General features: G+C 42.1%; 3 protein-coding genes across 7 annotated transcripts; 2 read left to right on the forward strand and 1 right to left on the reverse strand.

The window, feature by feature from the left end:
- Positions 1-400: 400 nt before the first annotated feature.
- LOC104434750 (scarecrow-like transcription factor PAT1) lies at positions 401-4605 on the forward strand. 4 transcript variants are annotated; one of them, XM_010047637.3, is made up of 4 exons: positions 440-537; positions 735-788; positions 1919-2033; positions 2604-4605. In XM_010047637.3, exon 4 carries the CDS (start codon positions 2754-2756, stop codon positions 4329-4331), a length of 1578 nt encoding a protein of 525 aa, XP_010045939.2. In that variant the 5' UTR covers positions 440-537; positions 735-788; positions 1919-2033; positions 2604-2753; the 3' UTR covers positions 4332-4605. The 4 variants fall into 4 exon arrangements, with proteins under 4 accessions (XP_010045926.2, XP_010045932.2, XP_010045945.2 ...); XM_010047630.3 differs by lacking the exon at positions 735-788 and having other exon boundaries at positions 436-537; XM_010047643.3 differs by lacking the exon at positions 1919-2033 and having other exon boundaries at positions 438-537.
- Positions 4606-5100: 495 nt separating this feature from the next.
- Positions 5101-9485, reverse strand: LOC104434780 (WRKY transcription factor WRKY24). Its single transcript, XM_010047652.3, is given in 6 exon segments — positions 5101-5727; positions 5730-5839; positions 6430-6588; positions 6829-6994; positions 7071-7648; positions 9215-9485. Coding segments are annotated over 5 exon segments (1281 nt in total). The 5' UTR covers positions 7591-7648; positions 9215-9485; the 3' UTR covers positions 5101-5401.
- A 7306-nt stretch (positions 9486-16791) lies between these two features.
- On the forward strand, positions 16792-19919 carry LOC104434797 (probable serine/threonine-protein kinase WNK11). Of its 2 annotated transcripts, none has more exons than XM_010047664.3 (3): positions 16792-17030; positions 17908-18442; positions 19270-19919. In XM_010047664.3, the coding sequence occupies exons 2-3, from the start codon at positions 17939-17941 to the stop codon at positions 19654-19656; spliced, it is 891 nt and encodes a 296-aa protein (XP_010045966.2). In that variant the 5' UTR covers positions 16792-17030; positions 17908-17938; the 3' UTR covers positions 19657-19919. The 2 variants fall into 2 exon arrangements, with proteins under 2 accessions (XP_010045966.2, XP_010045973.2); XM_010047671.3 differs by lacking the exon at positions 16792-17030 and adding an exon at positions 17062-17233.
- The last annotated feature ends 1852 nt before the right edge of the window (positions 19920-21771 follow it).

The raw sequence follows: 21771 nt of genomic DNA on the forward strand, positions 1-21771 counted from the left end.
CCTAGATTGTAATAATTTTAATATTTTTCTTTTTTTTTTTTTGTTAAGTGGCTAGTTCGATCGGACTGGACCACACCTGGTTAGTTTGGTTCGATTTCGATCTTACGACCATCCAGTTCAGTCTTTGGTCCCAAAAATGGGAACCAATCCTTTCGATTCGATTCTTATTTTTAAGTGGAATCGAACCAAACTGGACCCATCACACCTAAGTCATCTCTTGTTGAGAAAGTCGAATGGAAATGTTTAGACGACCCGTTCTAAATACGAAATTCCAACTCAATTTGACTGACATGGGGAGCCTTTCTTGGGTCACCCCGAGGGCCAATTTGTCATTTCCGGCACGCCGGCTCCAGATGGCAGTCGCGTAGATTCGATGAAATTTCGGGGCAATACAGGGGATTCGTTATTTTATAAATAGAATCTGGTTCCTCTGCAGCGGGGGAGCGTGGCTCTCTCTCCTCTCCCTAAGAAAGAAGAAAGGCCCATGGAACCAGTTCCGCCGGGAGCTCACTGAAAACATTAATTTCCTCGCTCAAGGTCGGTTTTTTCAACAGCTTGTTGGAGTTTGGGACCGCCCCATTCTTGCTTCGAGAACTGTTCATATCCCAATTTTCCTCCCCTTTCTTGTGCTCTGTTTTCTTGTTCTCTGTTCATTGGAGCTGAGTGAATTGTTGGGCGAAGTTTTGGGTGATCGATGGTCAGACATGACTTGAAATCTTTGCTTCTCAATTTAGATTTCGTGAAGGGTTGATGGGTCGTGGGCTGTTTTGGTGTCTTCCCTGGTTTAGGTGAGTGACACTGACATGTTCTCTGCTCTGTTCTTGATGACTCTGAAGGTGGAAGCTTTTGGCTTTGGCAGAGGAATGGAAAGTGTCTTCTCTGAATTTTGAAATTGCATTTTGTTAGTTTGGTATTTCTTTTTTTTCTTTTTTTTTTGGTTGTTGTTGTTGTTGTTGTAACCTGTCTCTCTAGGAAATGGGAGCATCCTCGAATGTTCGTCTTCTCCTTGCTGATTGCATTGCTAATCTCCTTTGGGAATTGGCTTACCTAATTTATCGTGGTGATAGATATAGGCAATTGGGTTTCTAGCGAAGTAGGAATTAGTCACTTCGTTTCGACGTGGAGCTGAAAGCGAAGTGCTCTGTTTTTTCCAGGATGTGATTGTCGATCACTTCAGGTCAAATGTGGTCCATCCATCCTTCTTTTCCTCATATAAAATAAACATAGAATCGCTTATTTCAAGCATGTTTTCAGCTGAATCAATCACATCAAGAGCTCCATCTGTACTTTCACACGGGTTGGAGCCCTCTCTGGACACCTCCCGCAAGGTGTGGCGTTAATTTCATGAGATTATCCTTCATATAATGTGGAGAGGAAACAATTCAAGCAAATTTCTGTTCAAATCTTAGAGCAAACAATGTGCCAAAACTCAGATGAGTTATTTGTTCCACTAGGTATTAACCGGAGTGATTTCTTTTTTGGCCTAGAGATCACTCTCAAATACCTGAACGGAAAGATTATAATCTGCATATAGAGAGCAGCTATCTCCACACGATAGACATTCAGACCTGGGGTTCTTGGATGAGTAATCAGCTTAATCTGATTTATGTTTTGTTTGCTTGCAATGCTAAATGGCTTGTGACATGCAATATCATGATTTTTCATGCGAGAATTTTTGCTTTTTCTTGTCTGGCTTTGGTTTGTCAGCCTTTGCTGAGTAGACTTACTTTCTTAGGTTGGATCTTAAGATGCGGAAAATGCTTCATATAGTAAAGCGAGATGGACAAAGTAAAGAATAATAGACAGGAGAATATATCCTCCTTAGTAATCCTGTATACCCTTTCTGCTGTGAGATGCTCAGCGAGTAAGACATTCTGTGCTTGCATTTCAAGTCACTGAATTTCTAAGTGTCTATCAGGTTTTACCGGACTATTCTATAGCCAGGTCCTCATTCTGCAAAACATAAAGCCATTGCCTTCTCTCTCGTTGAAGAAAAAGGAAGAATTCACGTGTTCTACAAGCAAGACACCAAGGTTGCCCAGTGTGCTTTAGAAGAATAAAATATCATTGCTTAAACCTTGTTCGATTGTGGTTCAAATTCATGATTGAGATGCAGAAGAATGCAGTTTGCTATTTGCCGATTTCAAGGCTTGGCATGACTTTACTTATGATTGTCAAACTTGTTTTATGGTTCTTGTCCTTCCTGAAGCCTGTCATAATTCGATGATCCTCCCTCGTCTTCTCTCTCTTTCCTCTCTTTATTACGCTAGTATTACTACCTCTCTTGATCATGGTTTCTCCTTCACTTTACTATACCTGTAATTCTAGGGCTTCTGTGCATAGCCACATTCCACAGACCTCTCCTGTAGAAGAGTTCATTGCCTGAATGAGCATGCTGTATCTCTTCCATCAGCGGGAGGATATTTGCATCTTTATGACCTTCCCCGCCTCTAATATTTCTACACTACCTTTAATCTGTGTACTTTTTTGGCATCATCGTTCATGCTGATGCGTCTTTACTTGGAGATGTTTCGCATTAGTGCATTACATCCTCTTTGTGGGGTGGGAAAAAGTCACTAATATATTCAACTTGTGGTGTGCAGGGTTTGGCTGCTTGGTTGGATAAGATCTCACTACCATTGAGTTTTGAGCTCATCAATATGCAAGTTAACTGGCAAACTGAGAACCGAACTTGATAGTTTTACCCTGCCATATAGTGAGCAGGTGGTCCTCCAAAGTGAATCATTGGTGAGATGCAAACATCACAGAAGAAGAGTCATTTAAGCATGTCGAACAAAATTTGTTATCAGTCTGCTCTTGAGATCGGCACCTATTGCTTGCCTCAGTTTCATACATTAGATTGTTACCCTTCCTACTGCACCCTTGAGTCATCCTCCGCTAGTGGAGGTTATGCTATATACAACCCACCATCAACCATCAGCTTCTCATCCGATGGGAGTCCCGTATCCTTGCAAGATTCTGTGTCTTATCCACCTGATGCGCTACACTCCCCAGATAATACCTACGCCTCCTCCATAAGTGGATCTTGTGTCACTGACGATGCAAATGATTTTTTGCACAAGCTGAGAGAATTGGAGAACGTAATGCTTGGACCTGATTCGGATATTTCCATTAACAATGACAGGAGTTTCCAGAAGGGGATCCATGTAGCTTCACCAGGGAGCAAACTAAAAGATGCAATAGAACGGAAGGATTTGAAACGAGTTCTCATTGCCTCTGCGAAGGCAGTTTCAGAAAATGATCTATGGACAGCGAACTGGTTGATGGATGAGTTGCGTGGAATGGTCTCAGTTTCTGGGGAACCGATCCAGCGGCTGGGAGCATATATGTTGGAAGGTCTCGTTGCACGTTTGGCCTCCTCAGGAAGCTCCATCTATAAAGCTCTGCGATGCAAAGAACCTGAAAGCTCAGAGCTCCTCTCCTACATGCACATTTTATATGAGGTCTGTCCATACTTCAAATTTGGATACATGTCAGCAAATGGGGCGATAGCCGACGCAATGAAGAATGAGAATAGAGTCCACATCATTGACTTCCAAATTGGTCAGGGCAGCCAGTGGATCACTTTAATCCAGGCATTTGCAGCAAGGCCTGGCGGGCCACCCCACATAAGAATAACTGGTTTTGATGATTCCACGTCAGCTTATGCCCGTGGAGGAGGATTGGAAATAGTGGGGAAGAGGCTTACTAAGCTTGCTCAGTTGTACAAAGTCCCATTCGAGTTCCATGCTGCATTGATACCAGGTTCGGATTTACTACTTCACCATCTTGATGTTAGGCGCGGGGAGGCTTTGGCCGTAAATTTCGCGTTTATGCTTCACCACATGCCTGATGAGAGTGTGAGCATTCAGAACCATCGGGACCGGCTCCTGAGGCTGGTCAAGAGCCTGTCACCGAAGGTGGTGACCCTAGTGGAGCAAGAATCTAACACGAATACTGCTGCCTTTTTGCCACGGTTCATTGAGGCGATGGACTATTATGCAGCCATGTTTGAGTCGATTGATGTGACTCTTCACAGAGAGCACAAGGAGAGGATTAATGTAGAGCAGCACTGCCTGGCAAGAGATGTTGTCAATATAATCGCATGCGAGGGGGCTGAGAGAGTCGAAAGGCACGAGCTTCTGGGGAAGTGGAGGTTGCGTTTTGCGATGGCAGGATTTACACCATTCCCTTTGAGTTCCCTAGTGAACGGCACCATCAAGACGCTGTTGGAGAATTACTCTCACAGATATAGGCTTGAGGAGAGAGATGGAGCTCTTTATTTGGGATGGATGAACCGGGACTTGGTAGCGTCCTGTGCATGGAAGTGAAATAATCTGAGAAAGGATAAGACGGCATGATGGAGCAGCTGGAATTGTTCCTCTTCTTTTCATGTTTCGTTCCTTTGTAATCATTTAGCTTGCTACCTTTGATGAGGTGTTTGAAGCTGTTCACATTGTATAGTCTGCAGATTTCATGCTTTACTCTTTCACTGACAAAGATAGGACAAACTCATTTGCACTGGGTTGGAACTTTTTTTTGGTGACTTCTATACTGAAACTCAGGTGCAAATTTTTTCAAAGAGGGAATGCTTTTAAAAGTTCACTGCTGCCCCCCTCCAACTACTTTATATTGAATGCGGCCACGGATTTTATGAGTTTGTCGTGTAATCATGTTGGGAAGGCATCGAACATTATAAGAATTCCTACCGTTTACGTGTTTGCTTGCATTACAGGGTAAAACTAGTAAAAAGAGCTGGACCTTGTTTCTGCTAAAAAGAGAGGATTTTGGCAGCCTCTCTCCCTTACTGTTATATCAATTTGCTTGAATAGTCGAGGAGATAATACTCTCTTCCAGAGATGAAGTCTTAAAAGTTTGTGAGATCATTTCATTACGTTTGCCCCCTTTCACACTAAAGATAAGATGCCATGCGAGCCAGTAGCATACTCATCTAACTGTTCAATCACTCAAAGAAAACAAGTATGCCATTGTTACATAGGTTAAAGAGCATATTCGCTCAATTTTCCCTACGTGGCTTTAATTATACAAATGATTTGGCATGAAGGAGAAATGATTTCTTTGCAAGTGCCAGGGAGCTTCTAAGAATAAATAGATTGCTCTCACATTTGATTCTCCTTGGATCTGTTATCAACTGATAATATATTGACTAATATGTAATCATCAGTGCAGAGTTAAATCTAAACATCTGTTACCAAATTTAGGCAACTTCCAATGACCTATGCCACACCTGATCACTCATACATTAACATAAGAAAAATAGTACAGCCTCGGCGAACGTTTTGTGCGCGGGTTGAACATTACAGATTGGGACACTGGTTTAGCTTTGAACAGCTGCTGCATTAGATGGGCTGTTGCGGTGGGTGTGAATTCTCCATCACATTCACGACAGAGTCGAGATGAACAGGATCACGGTCCCCTGATTTAGTACTCGACAGGTCTTCTTTTGGTCGCTAATTCGATCCTCAGGACCCAAATCATTATTTAATACCGTTCTATCCCCAACTTCATCACCAGTTCCCGATGTTTCTTCGGCCTTGCCATTGGATTGGTCGGTTGACTTACTCCCAGAAGCTGAACTAGCATTCTCCCCAACACTGTGAGACACGGTCTCGCCATCCGGAGATTTGATGTTCACATCTCCACTTTGGGTGGTTGCATGACCATTGAATCCCCCAGGATTAGGCATGATTGTCCTTGAAGGGGGACAGAATGGTCATGCTGACCCTCATAAGTGGTCATGACCAACTTTGTATCATGAGACGCCCTCTCCACATGCTTTTTAGCTGGACATCCGGCGCTTGAACATCTGTAGTAACTCCTGCATGCACGAGCAGGGGTCAGTCCACACCAAGGCTATTGCCAGATAAGACAGAGAGTTCCATTTCTTTTCACGTTTAAGAGAGTTTTCTGCTAATATACACATCTCATTGTCAGATAAGAGAACAATGGGTAAAAGGGAAAATCAATACTGAGGGGACATTCCGTTAATAACTAAGATAAAAATCTCAGTGGAAGAGGATGAAATGCAAGTAGCAATTCAAGGCCCTAAAATGCAACTATGAAACTAGCCCAATTATTTTAAGTACATCAACAGATTTCTAGTATCTTGCCTCATCCTTGTAAGCACCTTGCATTACATCAAAGGCAAAGGCAAAGTTTGGTTTTTTGTGGGGGTGATGGTGGAAAAGTTGACAGACAGTCGGCCTTATTGCCACAGGTAGGAAAATGAGATGCTAATCTACATAGGCTACTGAGGAGGCCAGCTCAATGCCACAGGCTGTGATGCCAGCCTACCTTGCTTAAGTTATTTCTTACTCCATAAATTGAAAGAACTGTTATGCATGCCACAAAGTTGAAGATTAATCAAACGGAAGTACAGTACAATTACAAAGCACTTTCAGTGCCTACCTTGGATTAGGGTTGCCTTTCACCATTTTCTGGCCATATTTGCGCCAACGGTACCCATCATTGACAATATCAACCTCACTGACAGTGTGAACAATGACGCGTGCTTCAGTGGTAGGCTTATCCCCTGAAGGGATATCTGGGTTGCAACTGTCCTTTTTCCTGTTCAATTGTTCTGATAGTTAAAGAAAAGGCAACTTACACGTCCTAGCAAGCAGTGGCAAAACTTGAGTTCTTTTTTTTTTCTTTTTATTTGGGGGGAAAGAATGGCCCCCCGGGGGTTGTTTTTGTGGATTATCAAGGAAAAATATTTAAGAAAAACTTCCAATACCAAAGTTAAAAGGAAAAAAAATAAAAACCTAAAATTTTCCGCTCAACCAATATTAGCAAGAAACTGCCTACCTTCTTTTTGAACCAGGAGAATCCTCATCAGTAGCTATTTCATCCTGTACCTTGACTATTGCTGGTACCACAGGTTTCACATCAGCAGGAGTGGGAACCGAAAGCTGAGGAGGTTTTTTGTCGTCGACCTGATGGGATGCCTCCCTCTTCACTTCTGATGATTTGTCTACAAAATTAAGAGCCAATTGATTTCACCACATTTTTTAAAGGGAAAAGACAGAGCAAATTGATACTCCCCATACCTTGCGTGCTTATTGGGGAAGGCTTCTCTGGTTTCTCCTCAACTATAGACACGGCAAAGCTGACAGCCACTGGTAGGTGCTTCTGTGGGCTAGCATGATTATGCTCGCCTAAGTAGATGTTATCGGTAATCCGGCCACTACGCGAGCGCTCCACTTGTTTCTTCACAGGGCAGTTTGGATGCGTGCATCTGTAATAGCTACGCACAAATTCATTTCCTTTAACATTTTTCTGGCCATATTTTCGCCAATTATATCCATCCTCTGAACTCTTTTCATAACTGATAGAGGGAGTGCTGCCTTCTTGACCAGATTGTGACCCATGCTTAACACTTTCAGGGGTCAGCTCTGATGCTAAAGGTTCCTTTGACTGTACCCCTTGAAGCCCCACACCACATCCAGGGGATTCTTTTGAATTTGATTTTTGATCAGGCTGAGGTGTATCACCTCCATTTTGAGGGCTGTTTTCAGGCTTCACCCCTTCAGGACCAGTTTCATTTGGTGCACTTTCTTCAATAGCCATATGTCACTTTAGATTAGGATTGTTAAAGACTTCACTTGGTCAAAAGGCACACTACCATCTGAGCATAGAATGCACAACTCAGTATGATAAAGATTTGTAGACACTTTGCATAAAACAATGTCTTGCTTGGACTTTTGGCATAAAAAGGTTGAGGAGAGTGATAAAAGAGATCCAATATCAATTAAAAAAAATAAAATAGAAAAAGAAGATAACTTCATGAAGCTAGCTCTAGAACAACTCTGAAAGTATTACATTCTTTAAATAGTTCACAACAAGTCCAGAATGGATGGTTTTATGTCTACTACCAGTTCTTCCTCCTGAACTACGACCCATCATTCAGATAGATGGAGGTAAGCTAATGAGCTCGGATATTAATGAACTCTATAGAAGAGTTATCTATCGGAAAAATACTCTTACCGATCAAGCAAAATGAACTCATGCACAGAAAGATTAACAGGGGCAGAGAATTGTTTCTAGCATGTCTAGAAAACATGCAAACATAATATTCCACGACAACAAAAATTAAAAGTCATAAAACCAACTAAAGCTTCCCAGTCCCTTTCGTTCCTCATTGGCCCTAGAGCAACCAGGGGTATCAACTTATTGATTTTCATCTTTCAGAATGTATGACTACTTACAAGATGTGCTGCTTAAGAATCTAAGGAGCTTATAGGAAGCTATTCCATCCAACTTCAAGGTATTACAGCTCTAAACAGGATGCTTGGCTCAGCTTCCCTGACTAGAGTTACAGCTTTTCAAAGGCCTGTTTTAGCTCTTTTGAGGTACCCAACCAAACATTAAAATGGCTGCAGCATCGCTGCTCTACCCAAATTCAGGTGCGGCTCGAAGCTGCTACACCTTCAAAACATGTATTTCCAAGCAAAGCTCCACTGCACATCATAACGCAGCTACAATGAATCTACAAAGTCCACAACTATCACACCCAACAAGCATGTTGCTAACTTATAAAAAGAAAATTGACCGTCTTCAACGAAAAATCCAATACCCAAAAGAGATCCCAAAAACTTGATGATAAAACAGCACAATTTTCGCCCTAAGAGTCAAAACCCAAAATTGCCTCTTTTACTTATTTCCATAATCATCCATGAACCAGAATTTTCCCCAAAAGTCTACTTGGGAGAGTAGATAGAGAAAGATAATAATAGAAACTAGAGCCTAACGAAACTATCTCGCCAATTCTTGCAGGCAAGAAGCAGAAATCGATTCAGTTGAACTTATTACTAGGATTTCCACTTCCTTTTATTCAATTCTCTTCTTATCTTTAGCCCTCTTTTCAGCTCAACATGAAATAGGGTCCTGACTTCTCATCAAACTCGAGTGAACTCGACAAATTGATGGAAAACCGGCTCAAAATCACAAGAAACCGCAAGGCCCGGGACCAATTCCCTTCATTCCAAAAACCAGGGGAAAGAAATGGCAAGCACCAACCAAAATTAACGCTCGGGTGTTCAGCTAAACACTGAAAAATCGAAAATTCCAACCCATCGAGGCCCGGACAGCTAAAATTACACGGCTCCGAGCACAATCAAGAAGCAAGCTTCAGCTGAATATGATCAAGAAAATCCAAAAGGGGGGGGACCCAAGAAAAAGGAATCAACTTCACCTTCAATTTCCCAGCTCGATCAGAACCCAATTCAAGTCCCGACCCCACCAACCCACCCAACCACCCGCGAACCGCAGCCGTCGATTGCGACGACGATGATGACGAAACGGCCGGGCGGCGGCGCGGCTCAATTCGCAGGGGAGAGAGAGGGAGAAAGAGGGGGAGAGAGTTCGGAGAAAGCTCTGAGATTTCGAAGCCCAGTCCAACTCCGGGGAGAAGAAAGGCAAGGAGGAGGACGAGGCCGAGGAGGAGGACGAGGATGGGAGGCGGGACCGGGTGCGGTCGGGCGCATCGGAGCATCTTTGCTCCCCACCCTCGACGGAGCGCTCTCATTGGATGCTGCCCCCCCACACACACGTGCGGGGCCCACGGTCTGGGGGACCGGACCGTCGGACCCTGTCGGAGACCCGTTTTGGGGATTTCGGAGCCCCCCCCGCGTGCCGGTTTGACTTCGCCGCCCCTCTGGGGCGGGATCCTGGTTTGACGATTTTGCCCCTCGCGGGGCTCGTGCGCCGGCTCTCGGTGCGCGCATTTTGGCCCCCACGCAATATATATAAAATAGTCATTCGGCACTATGAAAAGGAAAACGGCATATGTTCCACGGAAAAATATAATATAGTCTTGAGAATATTTCCTTCCATCTCTCGATTGTTATTCGACACTTGATCCGATGCTGCCCTTTAGCTCCATTTTCAACTTTCTACTTCTTTTTTTCCCCTTTCAACTCTGGCCTACGTAAGCTCGAGCATATATACATATTCGCCGCGTCAAAATTTCCAAGGGAAAAGGAAGAAAGAAGAAAAGATGGCGAATTATTACTCAATCATTGCTCCTCGAACCGCGAAGAATGTATCGAAGGAGGAGAAAGTCGACACTTTGGAAGGAGTCTCTTGGCATCGTATGGACAATGTTTCGCATGATTCAGCATTTTGTCCGATATGGGTGTTGGTTTCTTTATTCAATTGGAGCAGTGATCATATCACATAAGTAATCGTACGGAATGAGTATATACAAATTGGGTAAGTGCTAGATGAAAAGAGTAAATTGCTTTGGATGGGAAGATCAATTATCTAGCCTTGAAGAAGTGACATTAATCCTCTTGTGCCTATGGCTTGAGATGCATTTCCTTTGCTCCTCAAAAAGACATTATGGCCCTAATTGGCTAAATCCTCATTATTTTTGTTTTCCATAACAAAAAAGCACAAAAATCCGTTTGGCAACATCGGCTAATTTTTCTATCTTGAGAATAGATTCAAATAGAAACAAGAAGTAAAAAGAAAAAAAAATTATTTCTTTATTCTTGAAAACAATTTTAAAAATAAGTCATTTTTTTCTTCATCTTCCTCCTCTAGTGGTCGTTGGGCTTGGCGATAGTTGATGACTGGCTAGAGATGAGGTTTGGCGACCTAGCTAGAGGTTAGGAGTCTCTCTTGAGGCTAGCGAGGCTATTGGCCCTTATCTCTGCTCGGCTGTCGGCCATCACCAAGGCCTGGCCCACGACCAACTAGAGAAGGAAGAAGAAGAGAAGGAAAGAAAATCTTAGAAAATTATTAAAAAATTTAAAAATTCTACATAAAAAAATGAGAGTTTTACTAAATGCATTACCATTCTTTCTATACTTTTTTTTTTTTTTTTTCAAGAATGAAAATTTTGTGTAATTACCAAACGCGTTCGAATACTTAGAAACTCGCACATGGAATAAAATTTGAAAAAAACTATTTCTAAGCAAAAATTATTCTTAAAAAGCAGAATGCTTACTAAAGGTGCATTTGATAACTATTTTATTCCCAAGAACAATTTCCACTAAAAAATGATTCTTTTTTATTTTATTTTCATGAAGAATTTCTGAGCATTTAAAGGTATTTGATAATTACCCAAAAATTTTATTCTCGAATTAGAAATGTGTTTAGTAGGGCCCTTAATTTTTTTAATACTTTTATTATATATATTTTTTCTCTTTTTCTTTTTCCTTTTCTTTTCTTCTTCCTCCTTCTTTGTGGTTGGCGACTAGCAAGGCGAGGTCTAGTGACCTCGTTGGAGGCTCGTTGGCCACCTCAAGCCTCGGTCTCGCAGATCTAGACGAGGCTTGACTTCGCTCGGGTGGCGTAAGGTTAGGCTCGCCTGGCTCTCCTCAGCAAATTTGGCAAGGCAAGCCTCACCCAGCTACTAGCGAGGTTGGGCCTTGCCAGGCCAAGGCGAGGCCAACCTCTTCACGTCTTGGCGAGGTTGAGCCCCATCGGTGGCCTGGCGAGGCTTGCCTAGCTACTATCGAGGCTCGGCTTCACCTAGATAAACAAGGTTGAGGCTCGTGGTGGGTAGGTGACCTCCGGCGAGCTCACTGGACCTCACCTAGCCGATTGCCGGCCACTGCTAGTGGTAGCAGAGTGGTTGGTGACAGATTGGAGGAAGAAGAAGAGAGAATGAGAGAAAAAAAAAAGGTTTGAGTTTGATTCTAGAATTGTTCTCGAGAATAAAGAAGAAATTTTGTTCTACTTTTTGATTGTTTTCCAAATTTATTTTCGAGAAAAAAAACATATTATTGTTCTCGAAAACAAAAATTTACCAAACGGATTTCTGTTCTAAATATATTTCTAGGAATAAAAAAGTAGAATCGACATTATTTAGTTGGTTGCTAAATGCACCCGGGAATAGATTTAGAACGAAAATCCATTCAAGAAATTTTTTGTTCTCGAAAATAAAAATCTTTTTTTTTTTATTTTTAGAATACATTTGGAACAAAATTTGGAACAAAATCAAGAAGCAGAAAAAATTTATTTGTTCCCCATAATAATTCAAGAATCAAACCCAAACCTATTTTTTCTTTTTCTCTTTTTCTTCTTTTCTATTTCTCTCTTCTTCTCTTTCTTCTTCCCTCTAACTAGTCATTAGCCACTGCTGGCCACCGACAATGGTGGCGGCGGTGGCTGGCGATCAGCTAGGCAAGGTCCGGTGAGTTTGCTGGAGGCTCACCTGGCAGCTTCAGCCTCACAGATTTAGGCAAGACTTGACCTCGCCTAAGCGGCATGAGGTCGGCCTCACCTAGATTTGCGAGGCTGAGGCTTGCGGTGGCCAGGCAAGCCTCCAACGAGCTCACCGGACCTCACCTAGCCGGTTGCCGGCCACCGCCGTTGCCGGCAACCAACCACAAAGAAGGAGGAAGAAGAAGACTAAAGGAAAAATAAAAATATAATAAAAGTATTAAAAATCAAAATAAACAAAAAATTTAAGAGTCCTATCAAATGTATTTCTATACAAAGAATAACAATTTTAAACAGTTACCAAATACCTTCAAATAATCAAAAGTTATTCTTGAAAATAGAATAAAAAAGAATCATTTATGAGTGGAAGTTATTCTTAAGAGCAAAATGGTTACCAAGCACACTTCAAATACACCTTATATGGACGAATTGAAAGTGTTTACCGTTGTAACAATCAATTATATCAAGTCTTGCTTTCGATGAGTAACTTTAATGTGGATCTTGCTTTGGCATTAATTCACAAGCTGTCTTTGGCTCTAAACAAGACTTGAAATATTGCATTCTTATCCTCTAACTTTCTGCTAGGGGAAAAGTTAAAAAGAGAAAAAGAAAAAGGGTCCTAAACTTAATGCATTAATACCGATTCAATCATAAATCTTTTAATTGAATTTAGTCCTAAACTTTTTTGCATTGGTATCAATTTAGTCTAATTGACCAATATAAGTCGGAAATTGCTAACGTAAACACCAACGGTCTTACATGGTATGGTCGGCACTAACGTGGAAATTTTTTAGAATTTTTTAATATTTTTAATATTTTTAAAATATTTTTTTTCCAGAATTTTTTAGTATTTTTCTCTTTTTCTTTACCCTCTCGGTTGATGACGTCATTGGAGCCATAGGCTGGTTAGGGCAAGGGCCTCCGCACCCTCGTCGGCTATAGGTAGGGCATTGAGCCCTCGCCTAGATTCAAGCGAGGGCCAAAATCTCTCCTATTGGCTGGTGAGGGCCACGACACCCTTGCCCAGACCAAGCAAGGGCATTAAAGGCCTCGTCAGCCACAGGTTATGAAGCACAAACACATTGCACGTGCTTCCATGTCGTGTTTGACACGTGGTCAACTTTTCTCAACACTTGTGTCCAAAAGACGATGGAGGGTGGAGGCGAGGGCGAGGGAGTAGAGACGAGGCAGCGAGCAATGGCGAGCCCGCAACGGCGAGAGACGGCCAAAGAAAGAGGCAAGGGCCGCCATTGTGATGTTGTGATGGATCAATGACGAAGTTGCAGTTGCGAGGGAGGAAGGGCCAAAGGCAAGGTGGTGAATGATTGTGACAAAGACCGAGAGCAAGCAGAGGAAGGGAGTCGTGCAATGAGGAGGAGAAGAAGGATTGAGAGGAAGGGGGTCATGCGACAAGGAGGAGGAGGAGGAGGAGGAGGAGGAGGAGAAGGGGGCCCTGGCTAGGGTTTTGATATGGAAACTCAAAAACAATATAAAAAGGGGGAGGGGGGGACTCTGATGGTGTGATTTTTCATTTTGGAGGGAGAGGGAAGTGATAGCCTGTCAAGTGGTGGGGAGAGAAAGAAAAGTGAAATAAATTTGGGGTTGGGGGAAATTGACGAGGGAAAGAAGGGAGTGGGGTTGGGGGTGGACCCCCGAGGGACTTTTTTTTTAATTGGAAAAATAAATAAATGAGATTAAAAAGTGATTTCGAAAAATAAAGTACTAAATCTTGAATGATAATAAATTTTGGCTATTATAGAAGATCATGAATTTATTTAAATAAGTTGATTCTAATTTCTTACTAGTCATTAGTTTCATAAATAACTTTTATTGAAGTTAAAAACATATTTCCAAACATGGATACGCATTAACTATGAATATGTCTTTCAAATTTCCAACAAATTGATTTATTAATATTATTAGTGTAAATTCATTATAGGCTCTTATTTATTTATTTATGAATTTGAATCAAATTAATTAAAAATAAAAATATTCGTTTAATAAACAACGTGTCCCAATATGTCGGAATTCTCTATTTTTGATAAATAATGTGTCATATTATGTCACATGTCGATACTACTTAGGCCACAAGTGATGGCCTCCACACCCTTATTGACCTAAAGCAAAGGCACGAAGGCCCTCACTCATGGTCGGCAAGGGCCATGAAGCCTTGCCTAGACTAGGCAAAGGCGTTGCATCACCACAATCTGGCACAAGAATCTAGGCAAGAGCCTGATGCCCTCATCTTTGGCCGGCGAGCTCGCTGACCAATAGTGTACTAAAAATTTTAAAAGAAGGAAAATAAAAGACAAAAAAAAATTCTAAAATAAATTTATCTATATCAGCGCTGGTCATACTATATACGATTGCCAACGTCCAAGTAAATAATTTCTCGTTTGTGGTTGGCGACCTCGATGACCATTAGTGGTGCCGAATCAAGTTGTCATTCATAATCATGGAGACCCAATGATAAGTTTCCTAGAAACTTACTTCTCACTCAATAAAAAACAACTTTGCTATGAAGTTCTTATAGGAAAATGACACAAATAGTTATTGAACTTTGACATGATGTATAATATGGCCAATAAACTTTTGATTTGTTCAATGTCGTTTCCGAACTTTAGTTTAATATACAATATTATTCCTAAACTTTTAATTTGTTTAATACGGTTCTTTAAATCCATGGACACATCTAACATTTTTATATAGTACATGAATTAATTCGAGGACTATATTAAACAAATAAAAAATTCAAAAACCACATTACGCATTAGATTAAAGTTAAGGGATCATTTGTATTATTATCTCACTTTTTTTTATGTGTCACTCAACCATATGGCCTGGTCAACTCACATGCACAAACATGTCCTCCCTCAGCTTTTTTCCTCCATCACCAGAGCTTCATCTTCTACACTTGACCATCACTCTTCACGTGCGCCTTCATGTGTGCCCAGCGCTTCTGCGATCCAACCTGCTTCCCGTGCGTTTCATGATCTCGATCCGCTCATTCGCCCGACGACAGGCTCGAACCGCCTCTGCTCGCTTTCGCGTCGACAAGGACACTCCACCTCCAGCTCAGATAGCCCGTAAGAATCCTTGCTGTTTCTGCAATAAAGGAGGGGCCTGTGCGGTGCTGCACTGGCTCTCTCGATGCTGTGTGACTTTCGGTTGAAACAATTAAATGGTTGCCCAGCTCTTACACCATGTCGACCTCCTTTTCATACTCTAAAGATTGCTAGCGTACTCCATTCATGTATCCCCATCTCAGCCCAAACCGCGATGAACAAATTCAATTGCGCCAAGCCTGTGGTTATAGCCGAGCCAAAAGGCGAGTTAATGCCAACATGGTCGGCTGGTATAGCGCAATCCTATCGTTCCACACCAGAAAGTAATTTCTTTGCAACGCACAAGGGGTCTTCTGTTTCTTCTCTCTCTCTTTTTGGTCATAAACTCGGATCTATGAAATACTTTTCTGACCTCGTGGATCAAGTTAAATGCGAGCCAAAGCACGAGTAGGCGGCTCAAATATGGAACCGCCTGTAAACGGGGAAGGACGAGTACAGTTAAAATTCAATGTTGTCTAGAACGACACGGGAGTCTCACCGGTTGATGACCACCTTTTCTTGGCCCTGCATGAGATTCTGCAGATGATGGGCAGATGATCTGCATCTCCTGGAGTCCTCGATCTCCTCTCCTTTGGCGATGGAGAAAGCAAGAGATTTAATGTCCTCACGAGCTTCACATGGTCTTGGGTTGGGTGGTGCTTGCTTGCTTGCTTGTTGGCTGCTCCTTCAAAAGCCAGCTTCTGGTCAGCCTAGGCAAACGAAACCGACCTTTGGGGCAAAATTAGGGTCAAACTTAGGATACAAGTGATTAATTTGCTTTTGAAATGTTGAAAAACCCAAGTTGAACCAAGACTTGTTGTCAAGCCACGTGAAACAATTTTTTCAATACCTCCTCTCATATGCAAGTCGAAGTAGGAGCAGTATGTGGAATTTAATTGATTCGGATAGACGTATATATAAAGGGATAGCATTGACTCTGATATTATGTTGGAATGTCCAAACCATAAATTTAAACTTACGGGTGATTACACCTCTTGACATCAATAATGAAACTTCTCTCAGTTATAGCCTTTTAGTTTTTGAGAGACATGTACGTAGATCAGAGGAGGCTTTTAATGTCTTGATCAGATTCCTCTCTCCCTTTTTTTCAGACGTGTCGTAATGATCAGTGCTATGCAAATCTGGCTTTTAATGTCTCCATCGGATTCCTCTCCCCCTTTGATTTGGGCACCCCTTAGCTGTTCTACTCGCAAATGAAGTTATTACTAATCTATATCTGCTCCATATTAACAACCTTTCAATATGGGTTTTTTCATTTTCGATAAGCAATAATTGATTCTAGAAAATAGTTTTGTTTAATCAGATTATCCTATTATATAAACATATATACATATATGATTGCAAAAATCAAATTACCCTTTTCCGCAAGCAAAATCACATGCCCAGAAGACCCTTCTCAAGCCCTAACGTCCCCCCTCCTTCGACCGACGACGTGCTCATCAATTTTCCATCTTTCTGCCCGAAAAGTCAACAAAACGGAACTTCCCCCGGAAAGATGGAGAAGGCGCTGCGGAAAACGACGCCGTGCCGTGCCGACGTGCCGGACGAGCTCTCCCCCAAAACGCACCTATAAATACCCGCGCAGTCCCCCATCCCCCGTCCTCGTCTCTCCATGGCAAGTCCGTGAGCTCCCTCCCTCCCCCCCTCCCTCCCTCGTTCTGCCGAAACCGACCACTCTCTCCTTCTCTCTTTCTGGAATCTTGTATTGCGAAGGTACGCCGGATTCGCTCCCTCCGCGTCTTACGTTGTACGCTAGCGTTGCTCCCTTCGTCCCTGTCCGAATCGCCTTCCGCAGCGATCCGCTCGCTCGAGCGTGTGCGCTTTTTTTTCAGTTCAGCTCGTTCGCTGCAGCGCAGTGGCGTGGTTGACGTGAGCTGTCCCGGGTCGCTCTTGGATCGATCCCTTTTGGCTCGAGAGTACGTTTTTTTTTTTTCTTCTTAAAGGCGTCTCTTTCGCCGCGCGTGGGCGAATTGCTTCTGCGCCGCTCGTTCGGCGAGCTCGCGGTTCGGGTTCGAATTCATGTCGAGTGGGTGCTCAGAGCGCAGGGAGGGATTGGTCGCGCTTGCTTCTGGCTGATTGCGGCGAGGTCGTCCTCGCCAGCTCCGACGTTTCTAATGAAGAAATGATTTTATTCTTCTTTTGTTTTGGTGATATATGGTGTTTGGGCATCTTGAATTTAGTTCATCGTTGTATGCAGCCAGTTAATTTTGCGCCTTTTGACGGTTTTGTCCGATTTTCATCTTCTTTTTTTTTTTTTTTTTTTTTGGGGTTGTTTGTGGAAATACATTATGATTAAAGTAGATAGCGGCTACTGTCGGATTCTCGTGAGTTGTCGGAGGGGTCAGTTCTATGGAAATTCTGCAAGGATTGGCTCTAGCTAGTATATTAGACATAATCTATAGGGGAAATTCTGTGTTCAGATTGCATTCGTTGAATACATTTCAGTGGAAATCCAGTTTTATCGACCATCATCCTTTGTCTGGTTTGCCTTATTGTAAGCATACGGAGATTGCCACGATTAAATCGTAGATAATATGGCCCTGGAGAAACTTTTCCTTGCGTGGCTAACTGTGCTTTCTAATGTTGTCAGGCCATTGAGGTTTGTATGATCATTGAATAATATGCCGGCAGCAACTGCTGACACATCCGATCGAGATGTGGAACCTTTCCTGGAGCTTGATCCAACGGGGCGATTTGGGAGGTATGGCGATCTCCTTGGACATGGTGCAGTGAAAAAGGTCTACAGAGCATTTGATCAGGAAGAAGGAGTAGAGGTGGCTTGGAATCAGGTTCGTTTGGCTAATTTCAGCGACGATCCGGTGTTCATCAATCGTCTTTACTCGGAGGTTCAGTTGCTGAGCACATTGAAGAACAAATACATTATTGTCTGCCACAGTGTGTGGAGGAACGATGAAAACCATACTCTGAACTTCATTACGGAAGTATGCAATTCAGGGAACTTGAGGAATTACAGGAGGAAACATCGTCAAGTGTCTATCAAGGCGCTGAAAAAATGGTCAAAGCAAATACTGGAGGGACTGGATTATCTCCATACGCATGACCCCTGCATCATTCACAGAGATTTGAATTGCAGCAATATCTTTATGAATGGGAACATTGGCCAGGTATGGCAATTGCCCTCTGTTGGTATCTATATTTCTTTATATACCATCCTACTCTCCAAAAGAAATGTAATTTCATCCAGAGACTTTGGAATTTGACGCTGTGAATTTGCCAAGTCCATGCTCATCGGTGGGCTTAAAAGTTAATTTGAATTGATGCAGTTAAGTCCATGCTTATCATTTGCATCATGTTGACTTTAGTGACTTTTGATGTTTGATTACCATTTTATCTATATTTCTTGTCAAAAGTTAAAATGTGCTTATTATGTGTCTATTTTAGATTTCACCCCCCATTCCCTACGTTTATAGCTACCGCTACATGAAACTTTCTGTTGCAATTTGGTCTAAATAATTGTGTTATTAAGAGCAATTAAAGGATGCGTAACTTTCTGCTTACAAAGGGTCTGATTATCCTTGCTGGTTTTTCTTTAGCCTCTAAGTGCAGCTGCAGAACATAAACCTATTGCCTAGCCAATAATAATTATGATAATAATAATAAACCTACCCTACATTGTTCTGGACTGGGATTTTATGAATGAATTTATTACTAATTAGAATCTATGATGCAAGAGGAGGCATGGTCTCCCTAGTACTGATTGTATCTCTGTTTCTTTTTTATCCCTTTTTTGGCTTTTATTGGCTCTTTCCTCTGTGTTCATGTCAAACTATTCCGTTGCCTACTGCGATTAATTCTGGATTAACCACATGAAATCTGAGAATATTAGAATTAATGTCTGGCAAAATGTGAAAGTTCATATGATTCTAGTCAGTTTACTCTTGTATATTGGGCTTTCCACAACTCTGTAAACTCAAACATTATGTATGAACAGATAAAAATTGGTGATCTGGGGTTGGCAGCTGTTGTGGGTAAGAGCCATATAGCGCATTCATTGATTGGGACTCCAGAGTATATGGCACCCGAGCTGTATGAGGAGGACTACACAGAGACGGTGGATATTTACTCTTTTGGAATGTGTTTGCTGGAGATGGTGACCATGGAGATACCCTACAGTGAATGTGACAGTATTGCCAAAATATACAAGAAGGTGACGGGTGGCATATGGCCTCGAGCTATGACCAGAGTGACAAATCCAGAAGTGAAGGCTTTTATTGAGAAGTGCATAGCTCAGCCAAGGGCGCGACCATCGGCCTCCGATCTTCTCAAGGACCCCTTCTTTTCTGAGGTCTCTGGTGATGAAACTGACCCAACTGGCTGATTGCTTCACAAGCGAATTATTTGGCGGAGTTATTAGCTAATTCCACCAGCCTAAATATCCCGTCATTGACTATTGTCAATCCCTCTCTATACCTCGTGAATTTTTTCTCTGTCATGCTCATCAAGTACATAAGTAGTGGATAGAAGAAGAAGCAGAGTTGTAAGGAATAAAAAGGAAGAAAGGGGAAAGAATTGCAGATCTGTCTATCCTTGTATTCTTCTAGATTTACTAGTGCATTCTATCTTGTTACCCCTTCTAGCTGATTCATTATGCCTACTTAGTTACAATTAGTACGGTGCACCGATATGGTGCTGCTATGCCTTGTGGATTTAGAAGAACATCAACCACAATTTAACGGTTTATTCCAAGGGAATTAAAAGAAGCACGTCGTATGGAAGAAGGCCTAGGAGACGTGACCATCAGATTGGAGGAGCTCTTCCTTCGAATCTGCGGTTTCTGGCACGTATCGGACGGTGCTCGCATGACATTTATGCATTTGGAAAGCGAAAATACGAGCGTCTCTTTTCAGACTTACGGCAGATGCATGAAATTATTTGAAGCACTGCTGTCTACTTTTCTTTTCTGGCATCCAATTGACAAAAGTTCCTCACTTCTGCTCATCCGTGGAAGTCACTCAGCAGGGACTTCTGCTGTCGATCAACCTGGGGACATGAATCATGTGGTGTTCAGCTTGCTGCTTGGAATCCAAGAAATGAGACTCTGTAACCTGCAATTAAAATTTGCTACTCGTTATCAAAAGATTGTTTTTACAGACTGCGAAAAGGAATGGCTAAAATCAAAAGTGGAAAAGCCTACATTCGAGCGAATGCACGTTCTCTTTTCTTTTCGAGTTGGCGGGCTCGGTCCAGTGGATCCTTTGTGTCGGGCCTACCCAACGGTGTCAATCTGTCATGCTTGGCATTATGCACCAGTTTTAGATACCACTCATTGCAATGGATGCAAATCCACGGGCTCGATTCGAGCCTGTCCATGCTCGCCCATTGAGCATGCCTAGTAGCGACTCTTTACGGGTCCCCCGTGGTCTATCTAATTTGTTCCATACTGGTCCAGTCATCATAGGCAATCGATGGATGCGTTAGAGATATTAAGATATCTTCTAGAGATGTTTACAATATTTCATTCGAGGTTTTATATCTATTTTGATTTCCTTAGATAGTCACTATTAAAGCCTCTAAATAGACTCTCAATGTACTATTTTCTATCTATCGAATTATACGAAATTTTTTAGAACTTTTGTCTTTCACATTATTATTCTTGACTTATATCAGAGCCTCCTTTCTTGCCAGCTGTCATAGGTCGTGTCACTCGATAACAAATTTCCAAAGCTAGCTATATAGGCCTCTTGGTGCTAAGAAACTAGCCGTATAAGACGCATCACTCGATTGTTGTCTTGCAAGCCATTCGCTTGCCGTTTCCCCTCCGATTCTCGACCTTTCACACGTCATTTGGAAAAGTCAACACTACCATCAAACTCATCATCTTCATACCAATTAGATTTGGAAGTTTCGCCACGAAAAGCGTCTAAGCCACAAGACTTTATTTGACTTGATTTCAAACTTAAGCTAAATTAATTACCGTGAGTTTGGAGGACGATATTGGAGATACTTTAATATCTTCCAAAGATATTTAGAACATTTCCCTAATTTTTCATATCTAATTTGATTTCCTTAAATATCCATGCACTCTTTTTCATACATAGAAATATTCGGAAAATTCCCCAATTCTTGTTTTCCATGTTATTATTCTTAACTAAATGAACCTGGTTCGGTCCCAAAGCAGCCTCACCTGCCCGTGCCAAATTCCTCAAGAGGCTTCCTTTGCGGAACTGGCTTCGTCGGCTCTTGGGTCATTTGTTCCTATCGAGCTTCTACATATCGACATAGCATTTCTCTAATTTTCTTCCCTCCGAAATCTCGCCAGAGTATGTTGAGATTAAAGCATCGCAGAGTCCAAGGTCCTTCTATTTCTCTTATAGAGATTGAAGCCTTAATCCCCCTCCCTTCAATTATAATAATGCACAGAATTCCTCTGCAGCTTTAGAGGAATGTGTTGCTTGAGCTCTAAGCATGTAAGCTGGACTTCTTCATACCCGAA

The sequence above is a fragment of the Eucalyptus grandis genome, chromosome 1 (assembly GCF_016545825.1).
Source record: "Eucalyptus grandis isolate ANBG69807.140 chromosome 1, ASM1654582v1, whole genome shotgun sequence".
NCBI classification, from domain to species: Eukaryota; Viridiplantae; Streptophyta; class Magnoliopsida; order Myrtales; family Myrtaceae; genus Eucalyptus; species Eucalyptus grandis.